Genomic DNA, 11,280 nt, shown 5'->3' on the forward strand with positions numbered 1-11,280 from the left:
TTAGAATTTTCCAGTATGTATTCCAACGTAACGGGACAACAAAAAACTCAATGGCGATTTCTATTCTCAATGCCGTTTGCAGTGCTATGCGAAATGTTCTGAGAATTGTCTTCCTAAGGGGACACTGAAAATGTTTTAATAGCCGATGAAAAGTCGATGGCATAAAAAAACAAGCATTTGGTAGCAAATAAACATCATGCTGCTATACTCTTTTCATAAACCAGTTTAAATCTTATAAATGGATGTCTTATGTTGCTTCCTATTGAGATGGATTCGGTATTAAATAGCTAAAAAGTTTTATTTGAAATAAATTAGTTATTACAGTTTATTTTATAGGTCCAGTCCGAAAAAGTTTGGTAGGCTTTAAGAAAAATTATATACACTGTACATATATTATGATTTTTTCTTCAACTTGTCAAGCTGACAATGCTAAGTCTCAAAGACTCCTCAAAGGCATGTTCAAACCACTCTCCTTAACACTGTGCCAATAACATACAGCTTTATTGAGATTTATTAAAAGTCCTCTATTAGAGTACAAATTTAAATCAAACAACAGATCCTTAGGTAGTGTTACATAATGGTTTCCAGTATGTTTGACCGCGTCAAGCAGGTCCTATGTATAATAGGAACATTAAATGCCTTTCAAGGTAAACCAATATTCAAAAATTAAATAACGGGTATATTCTAAGGTATATTAAGTTACACTAAAATAACTAATTAGATAATTTAATTCTAATTTGCCTTAAGGTATTTATCAACCACTTAAATCAATAAAAAATGAATATATCCATCATATTTATTAGGCATGGACCTTCGGTAAGGCCACTATAGTTTGATACCGACCTTGTAGAATCAAATATTAACCAAGATCGAAGGTCCTTAATTTCTAATATTTGACATGAAACATGTTTCCAAAAGGATGATATTGCATTATATTGATTTCGATAGCAGGAAATATGCATTGGGACATTATGACGTCATCAGCACATTCCTGTCGCGGTGTTTCCAAAAAACAAAAAGAAACATCAGGTTGATATGACAAAAATAACCTCCACGTGACTATGTTAAGCCAATGAGTATTGAGGAAAATGGCCCTTTTCTAATATTGCTGAATATCCGATATTTTCTGAAATTTTATCACCAATACATTGACAATAATAATAATAAATCAAATGCAAATCATTTTAAGCTTAAGATAAAGTAGGAATGTCTTAAAATTGACCTTTAAATTGACAGATACCTTTAATGTGGTGAAACATTTTTCTGAACCTTAATCTGATTTCAAGTCGTCACTAAAGGCTGATATACGCCCGTATATGCCAGTGATAGTTTCATATTACCATATATGCGTCTATGTTACAGGACGTCTATCCTAATGCACTTTGCTAAATCTCTTGCTATACACTGATGAAAAACATTTGTGGACCAAATGATCTCCTTAGGATTCACAGTTGCCAATATCATGATTGCTTTCCTTCGTTATAATAGTACATCAAAATGGAAGTTCCGTTAGTTGCATATATTTTGTGATAATGCACTTCAACTCTATATCCTGAGCTGTTTCAGCTCAAATAAAACATTTGTGCTAAAATTATTACATTTCTGCTGTCTCCATTGACGTTCTGTATTACGAATACACACTATCACATATAATTCCAGGTTGAATTTGATGTCGAGCTCTGGTAAAAATGATGGATATTCCTACGTGGGTTAGGAGTTCCAAAATCCAGAGATGCAGCCCCCATGGCCGACCTTGACCACACAGACCGAGCTTCAGACGGGCTTAATTTTAGAACATCATGTCGCCCACGTGGTGAAGTTTCCTCTAATCTGTCCATAAAACTTCTGTTTACCTCATCCCATTGTTTACATACAACATCAAGCTTTGGCATGGAGGCTGCTCCACGGAAACCGTGTGGATTTGCTTTGGATTTGTCCTCTTCTGGTCCTCTGATAATTGTGTTATTATGGGTATCAAGTTTTGGATGATTCAGTATGATATTTAGACTTCGATCATCTAGATTGACCGATCCTTTCCCTTCACTTGGTTTATGGTTTCTGCAATACACTTTTTTGTCAGTTTTATCGCTGAAATTTTGGAAGTAGTTTTTAACAGTCAGTGCAGAACCACATGTACAACATCGGAAACACTGCTTATGAAAAAGAACCTTCCTGATAGGGCCTACTTTATCGAGCTGGTACACTGTTTTACCACACTTAAAACAGGCATCTTCGTCATTCTGATACGTAAACGCGTACGACATATAATCGGAAGGAGAGGTAGTGGAAGAGCTACGACTTCTTGACATTGGTGATCGGTCACCTGTTGGTGACAAAGCAGGCACCGTGGGGGATGAAACTTGTAACACAGATTTTGATCGTTTTAAAGTGGATTTTGGTTTGAAGTCTAAGTCTTTGACCTTAGGTCTTGTCGCCTTTCTGGTCAATGCTGTAATGTCCGTAAGTATTTGGAACTCGTTCTTTGGTTTAATAGTTTCCTCGTCATCCTGGGGTGTTGGTGGTGGAGGGATCTTTGGCACATTGACGGAAATAAATTTGTAAGTTTTGCATTCTACATCTTCATTCAAGTCGTGGTCCTCTGCCTTTCCTCTCACCAAGGGACGTGAAAACGATCGTGCTGCACGAGTAACATCACGCAGTTTGATAGCTTCCGTGGATGTTTCACCGCGTGACGTAATATCCTGTGACGTCACTGAAGAATTAAGACTACGGTTCCTTGGAGATTCTAATTCCGCTGGATTTGGACAGCTTTGTGTGCGAATATGGGGTCGTATAGGAACAATCTGGCGCCGCGTGACCTCTATCGAGTTCAAAGGTCGTTCTATATATTTTTCTGTGTGATGCACTGGTTTAATTACATCCTCTTCATCTAATGATAATTTGTGAACATCTAAAATAATATCTTGATTGTCTGGCATGGCGGAATCATAACTCAAGTCCATCTCGCTTGAATAGTTACTATCATTTGATTCCGCGGTATTTTCATCGAACTTTGAAGACGATTCATCGTCTTTGCCATTTGTAAAGCCGATTTGATTACTGAGAAACGAATCATCATTGTTACTAAGATCGAAACCTTCATCACTTTTATAATCTAAATACCTTGGTTCAGTCGTCATCGATGTCTGCATGTGAAAAACATCTTCAATTTCCTCGTCAATATGCTGCCAGGTTTGAAGTGTCTTGACCGGAACATCGTTTGGACATTTAGCTTTCCAAACCATCGAAAGTGGTCCGAGGGTATCCTCCTCTTCGTTAGCCATCTTGTAGAATAATATATATATATATAAACAGTCAGAAATCACATTTAACCTCCAAGAGAACGAGGGCCATCCTCACACTAGTAATATTAACTTGTGTAGAATAACAAATCTCTGAACTCCAATCCTTTCAAAGTCAAATAAATCCAATACTTTAACCTTTTGCACTTCGTTTCTCAACCCGCTGATCCGTTATTATACGATTAGTCCAAAGTTAGGTTTGGCAGTGTAGGTAAGGTATTTGTAGGGCAGGCTTATAGTTAAATCCATCAAATAACAGCAGGTGCACAATCCTTTCACTCTCTCGATCCATACTACAGCCAATATATACATACATATACATACATGAACGGGTGGCATGGATCTATCCTCGTGCTTACCGGTTAATTTGATCTTGCGTCGTTTGTCAATATACGTTTACACTTTCTGTACATATACAGAATATATGTATATATATATACCTACATTCAGTATAGGAAAACCTGTATGGGCAAGTTAACAGCGTCCATGTATAGGCTTCCGCTCAGGTAATTCAGATGTGTATCGGCTTTATAACCTACCTTTATATACCCACATTTCTATAATGTCACTAGCTAGTCTGCGCCAGAATGTTTGTTATTGTTTCGTGACCAGTTAGGTGTATGCATTGTTCTTCGATACATCCACAATGTTAAATCATGTTGTCCCCACATTTTACATGAACACCTCTGGAAAAATATTAATCCGCTGTCGATCTCTATTAACATGGAAGGTAATTATCTTATGAAACAATATTTTGATGTAAGTCGACCTTTGGTACACTTTGAAACAGATATACCCAGGCGCTGTTCTGCAGTTTTCTTTGTATCTAAAGTTATTTCCAAATTATTGATCCCTTCTTGTTCTACTTTTGTATATCCACAATGAAAACATGTTGTATTGTTTTCATATTCCGCACACGCTCAATAGACATATTTATACTCTGTAAATTGATCCCGCATGTACATAGCTGATATTATGATTAAAAGCCTGGAAGTCTAAATGTCACAATAGAGAAAATGTATGTTGTTTAAAGAGGTTGAACATTACGATCTCTTATAAAAACACCACAAGTCGTATATATACGCGATATATTTGATTTTGTTTTAAATAACCGTTCTCCGTTTTGTGTATACAGTCTAGAATGGTGTCCGACCAGTTCAAGTTTTGCGTTTTACACAAACACAAGCTTTGCCTTTGTATGTGTACAGAAAGGCATTGAAAATACTCTGCATTTACATCTCTTAGGTCTCTGCATTTACATCTCTTAGGTACACGTGTGTGTACACGTACTGTTTATTTATCAAATTGTGACCGTGTAAAAATAAGCACACATACATATTCGTGTTTAAACAAATAAAAAAATCTTATATTTCTGTTATGTATTGTAGGGGGGATCCTTTTAAACCTTAATGAAGCTTGCTATCTCCTAGAGCGGCCTTTGAGAACTGCATTTAAATCGTGATACAGAGGAATTTCTGACATTTGTGTTATAGATGTGTCCACAGAGAGCTGTAGTGTCCGCCTAGTACTGCCCTGGCATAGCTCAGTCTGTCTATGTGGTATTGGCAGAAGCCAATGTTTATTTCCAAATCGATAATATTTACATTCGGATATGCTTTCTAAAGCTTTATCACCATTTCACATAGTTGACAAGCGAAATAACCCCATTAAAATGACATTTCAATCAAAATCTAATCATATATCAGCATTTAAACATTAAGTATGTGATTCTAAATGGCTGTTGTTAGATTTCTGATATCCTGATCGGTACATAATCTATGTTTTGTTGGTGGCGATAACGAAATTTTAAGCTAATTATGCTCCACACAACCTGGCTATGGTAAAGAAATTCGATCAATAAACACTGTAATAGAACACAGTCGACTATGATCGCCTGGATCAGATATAGACGTTCGAGCAGGTAACTGAATAGGTATGCAGAAGCCTTCGTATAAATAACGGTTTCTAATAAAGCTTACCTGTCGTCTGCCCATTATATACCTGGTCGTCGATGATACAGATAAGAGGTCGATACACAAGTATTAATTGTTACATTCCCGTATCACAGGTGACCATCATGTTTCTACTTGCAATTATGTTTAATACACATTCGCCGAAAGCATTGTCAGCTTAAGACAAAATACACGTCAATAAGCATCTGTTTCAAAATCTTAATTTTCTTCAAAGCTGAGAGTTATTAAATATAAACGATAAAGCTAAACGAAACAAATGAGTGCAAATAAACATAATTAACGTAATTATGTTAAAAAGTATATATGGTAAATTGTTATTTCAAATGAAGTTAATGTTTGTATGAAAGGAAATAAAGGACTATGAAATATTCAATATGTCGTTCATGCTACATGTCAGTAGTTCAAACGACCCAGACGGGAGATTTAGAGTGAAAGGTTAAAATGACTAATTACCAATTTTACACTTTTCCTTAATGATTAAATGCATGTCGAAAATGGCAAACATATATTACTGCTCATATTTTGTTGTGTGTATTATTTGAAATTAAAAATTGAGAGCCTACATAGATTGCGAACTATTAATGAGATATGTAAACAGTTGTTCCGATATGTAATATCATAGCATTAGAAGGGGGACACCGTAAAGAAGTTGACAATTCGGATATATACATTCATGCTGTATATATATAATTGAATATGTTAAGATATGCGATAGGTACCAGTATCGGTAATCTTCTTGTTGAGTGTAAGCGATACCGTTGTATAAATCAGCGAATCACAACAATATAATGTCGGAATGGGAAGAGTTAGAATCGGCGCGGTTTTAAATAATATATAGATAGATTGATAGATATATGCGGAATGCGTTCTTCATGGGCACTATGGTTACTGCTAGACTGTAGTTACGGTTCATTTTGATCTTAGTGTCGACTTTAAAATTAATAACACAGTAAGTCAGTTAGGTCCTCCTTCCAACCTATTCTCTCCCCTCAATCCTTACTACATGTATATATCCCTTCTTCTTATTTTTCTATTTTTTTCTTGTCAATAGAATAGCCGAAATAGCGATTGTAAAACCTGTTAGATAAATCAGGTGAATAGAAAAATGAATAAATGAAAATATGAATAAATAAATAAATAAATTGATAAATGAATAAATAATCTGTATATATACATATGGTGTCAACATACCCTAGTATACTTACCAGTTGTGATATAGTAACCAAGTATATAAAATTATCAGATTGAAAAACTTTTCTTTTAGATTAGTTTGATTTCATTTTACAGTGACAGTTCATGACGTCATAATTATAAGAGATATCCGGTTTAAATACGTAAGTATGTGTCTTGTCCCTTGTGAGCTTTTATATACGTATGAATCACTTTAGTTTGTGTGTTTTTCTTGTTTTTAACCAACCAATTATTGTACATAAATATCATCTTTATTTGGGAAAATACGGAATTAAACACAAATACATACTGACATAGGAAATGACAATGAGGAGCAGTATCAGCATTTGAAAAAGTTTATTTATTTTTTCTAAAAAGATTTAAAGGTCCAATATTCTCTAAGATTGACATTGCATGTGCCAGTTAATCTATAAATCATCACATTATTAAATACTATAGAAATATAATATAACTGGCCCAATTAAGACATGTTCAAACAGCTATTGACAATTTAAATAGTATACTGTATTTAGTTTTATTTTATGATCATTTTCTTTAATTTTGACATTATCCGTCTGCTATCCAGTATATCCACCCATGTAATACATTTTGTTTACGTCATTAGTGTCATATACCAGGTGAGAACTTCGGTGGCGGCCTCCATTCAGACGTCATACTGTAGACCATGACGTTACGTCATCAATTGAAAATGCGCAGCAGAATGGCTACCTCGTGTTAATTTCGTCCTCGACATTTTGACTTGAAAACCTGGCATGATGTATACTTTCTGAGTTGTGTGCTAAAAGTGTCTTGAATTTGTTTTCATTTCAATGCCAGAAAAAAAAAAATCAGACTTGTTTCATAAAATCTCATTAAATCACTATACATTGTATGTAAAAAAAGGTAGATATGTATGCTTCTAAATGCGGTATACTGCATAAGTTTATTCTTCAGGAATTGTAACTAAACCCTTAATGAAGTCAATGTAGAACATTAACATTATGTAGGATAAAAGAACTGTATTCAAAAATGACGGTATCAATCGGTTACTGAAACAATCTTCATTACAGCGGAGTGACTTATCTAACACTGCTACATACAGCTGTTTTGGCCTTCTAGACAACTATAAGACACATTCTCACAAGAACGCCATAGAATCTAAGAATGTTAAGAACAGATAAAATATTAAGGATGAAATTGAACATATTCGTAATGATATGGAGTGTTAACACATATTTATCAATAACATTAAAATTTTGCCTCCAACTCCTCCTAGATGTATGTATCAACTCCTTGAAAGACGAAACAGTTGTACGATGAATTTAATTTTGTTTTTGGCTCTGCTTTAACTATAGTTTTATGTACCGATATATCTAATAAACATAGCCGTTTCAAAGCGGTCCACAGATCATTATCCGTGGTTTCGGGTCTTTAGCAACCAGCCAATGTCTAATTCAGACAGTTTTGTTAGTTTGTGTTAAGGAAATTATCCGGTATGTTGCTACCCTGATAGAGCTATGTTTTCGCTTAAAGATGATTTTTAGTGCGGAATACCTAAATATAGAATTATATTATTACCATTTATTAAAGTATTTTCACGCTTGGTAGGATGATTAACTTTCAGAATGACATGGAAATTGTTGTGAGACACGATTTTCCTTGTGATTGATTTCAACATGACCTTGACCTTTTCCATTTAATTGTAGTATAAATTGTATTTTAATACCCTGACTGTACATGTCAAACGGGCGGACATCATTTCACTCCCATTCATTGTTGCGGTCAACAAACAAATACAGCAACGTCTTCATTATAGAATATATTGACATCTAGATCTTTTTATAAAATCCTGCATGGGTCAGTTACATTGTGTGTAACTATAAAGAGTATATATATTTGTGAAGTTAATACTTATATTTGTGACTGTTCAATATTTATGGATACCATATTTCATGAAAAAATATGAATGGATAATATTGTTCTTGAATACTATTTAAAATCGATATTTGTGAATAACAGTATTTTGCTTTTTACTTTTTTTTGTTACAAAAACAGGTACTCAAGGGTTTGTATATTTATGGAATAACTTTTTTTTGTCAATGTGTTAAAGTAAATACGAAATTCATTGATGTAAGATAACCTATCCCCATAGATGCGTTCTATCTGTATGTTCAGTAATATATATCAATTTGATAATTCGGTATACTGAATACATTGTGAAAAGGCCAATTTACAGAATAAAGGTAGTTAAAATAAATATCGAGTGATGCGTATAGACATGTATTGAAAACAAAATTAATGACATATTCGTTCTGTATAAATATACTCTTATTTGATTAAACATATCCCGGACCGCTTAACATTCCCCAAAACGCAAATGGAAACATGTGATTAATAGAAACAATTGGTAAACGAAAATATCGAATGTAAACTTATTCATAAATAAGCCTGTACATTGAATGTAAACGTATTTATAAATAAGCCTGTACATTGAATGTAAACTTATTTATAAATAAGCCTGTATATCGAATGTGAACTTATTTATAAATACTCCTGAATATCAAGTAGACTTTTGTTTCTGTCGAAAGGTATGTCATATAAGTATCGAATACCTCCCACACTTTCTAATGACGTTATCAAATTGAAGTCATGGTAACCGGTACACACACAAACAAAGGGAATATCACCGCCTGGTTTTAGTTGTGATTGACTATTTAAACGAAATAAGATACAGGGCTATTTTTGTATGTTGTTCTAAAAGGGTAATCTGGTGAGATTTGAGAACGTCAAAGAATTTTTTAATTTCAGATTTATTAGCACCGTGAACTCAATGGTGAACGAATGGTAACAAGAACATTCTCAAAGTTCAGCACATAGCCCACTTTTAACTCTAAACGGGTTATCACATTGATGAATACTTCCCATAGAAATCAAAATATGGAAAATACAAACAGCGAAATAATTCATCACACAACATAACTGTTCTGTCGTGTCATACGGTCATGCCATAAATATCGTAAGACACATGTGTAATAATACTATTGTGGCGTCATAATGGATGTGTGACGTCAAAATAGATATGCGATTGTCTGGGCAACGGAAACGTCCATTCCGAGCCGGATTTCACCTGTCTTAGATAGAAACGAAAGTTGATTATTTGCTTATATTCTCATAAATTGTACTTATGTGATAAATAGAATCTTACACTTGTTTCATTTATTTGATATTTCACTCTCCCAAAGGCTAATGACATATACAAATTATTGAACTCGTTTAATAGATTCCATATGACATAGCCACTCCTGTAAGATCCCCTAAATTAAGCGATATACTTTCAGCGCTTAACTAAGAACCACAGCAGTACTCAGCCATAGCCGGGGTTTACCGCATCCCTTAGTTAAAGAAATCTAATGATCTTTCACTTTATTTTGTAATACTTCCTAATGGAAAAAATAGAAATTCCCTTGAGTTAAAGAATATTGGCAAAACCGTGGTCATAGCTGGAAAGCGAATGTGCTTCTGGTTTGGCCGTCAATTTGTGCTTCTACATCTTAACATTTCAAAGACTCTTATTTTGTCACAATAAAAGGAAATCATTTTCTTCGACAAAAGGGGAAATTTCTATTGATTTTTTTAAAATTAAGGTAAAAAGAAATCTCGTATATCAAGGATGGACAGGTGTTAACATAAATTTACAGGTATATTGTTACACGAATACATCAAACACAACAACAATAGCGATACTTGATACTCTGTTGATATGTAAAAGTTTTTGTCAACATAGAAAACAGCAATGTACCACAAAACAAATTCGGTTTCGGATTAGATAGCGAAACACATTAAAAAGATAGGCATTATAAAAAGAGAAAGCCACTGTTCACAATAAAATAGATTAGCATCTACAATTACCGCCAAATTACCCCGGTGAAAGTGGCTCAAGTGTATTAAGTAACAGTTTTCCTGTGTAATAACGGGTCTTTAAAGTTCAAGCGGCGATTAATTCAGACGAACTAGCGATGTGTGAAAGAGCTACCTAGTATACATCCATTGACTATTTGAGAAAAACGATCGAACCAATAACACCTGTCCACTTGACCACAGGTCAATTGGTCATCGCATGGTAAGCTTTAAATGTAATACATATAAAGAAATAAGATATCATGACCCAGCTACATCAATATTCCATTTCTTATGTTAAAATATTAACATAAAATGATCCGTAAGAAAGAACTTAAAGATAATTTCCTATGTAGATAGACTTAATGTAATGCAATAATGTGCACAATGAGAATTAAGTAATGTACACTGTACGCAAGTTAAAGAATATAAAACCAGGACAAAGTATACTTTAACGCAACAACTTGTGAATAACATTTATACATAAATCTTATAAAAGGTATTTGATCTTTTATCGTGCATGATAGTTTTTTTTATAGTTTTTTTTTTTTAATTTTTAAAGACATTTTAATACATAAATACATAAAAAAAACATGAATATGATGATTAGTATGATGATGAGATTATGATGATGATGATTATGATGATGAGTTTGATGATTAAGTAGGATGATGAGATTATGATGATGAAAGATCTAGGTTATGATGATGATGGTGAAGATGATATTATGATTATGATGATAGGCACACCATATCTATTAGAATTGATGTGTGTTTGTTTGTGTGTGGTTTTTCGTGCATGATAGTTATTCGATTTAAGTCGATGTTACATAGCTGATGATAAATGAACACAAGGTCATGCCAATCAACTGATTTCCTAAGAAAAATAGTGAGAGTTTCGAATAAAAGTGTCATATATCAGGAAAACGAAGGCAATGA

General features: G+C 33.8%; 1 protein-coding gene across 1 annotated transcript; it reads right to left on the reverse strand.

Moving 5' to 3' along the window:
- Nucleotides 1-485: 485 nt before the first annotated feature.
- LOC117330706 lies at nt 486-4,010 on the reverse strand. Its single transcript, XM_033889160.1, has one exon. It carries the CDS (start codon nt 3,282-3,284, stop codon nt 1,644-1,646), a length of 1,641 nt encoding a protein of 546 aa, XP_033745051.1. The 5' UTR covers nt 3,285-4,010; the 3' UTR covers nt 486-1,643.
- Nucleotides 4,011-11,280: the final 7,270 nt, after the last annotated feature.

The sequence above is a fragment of the Pecten maximus genome, chromosome 7, assembly GCF_902652985.1.
Source record: "Pecten maximus chromosome 7, xPecMax1.1, whole genome shotgun sequence".
Taxonomy (NCBI): domain Eukaryota; kingdom Metazoa; phylum Mollusca; class Bivalvia; order Pectinida; family Pectinidae; genus Pecten; species Pecten maximus.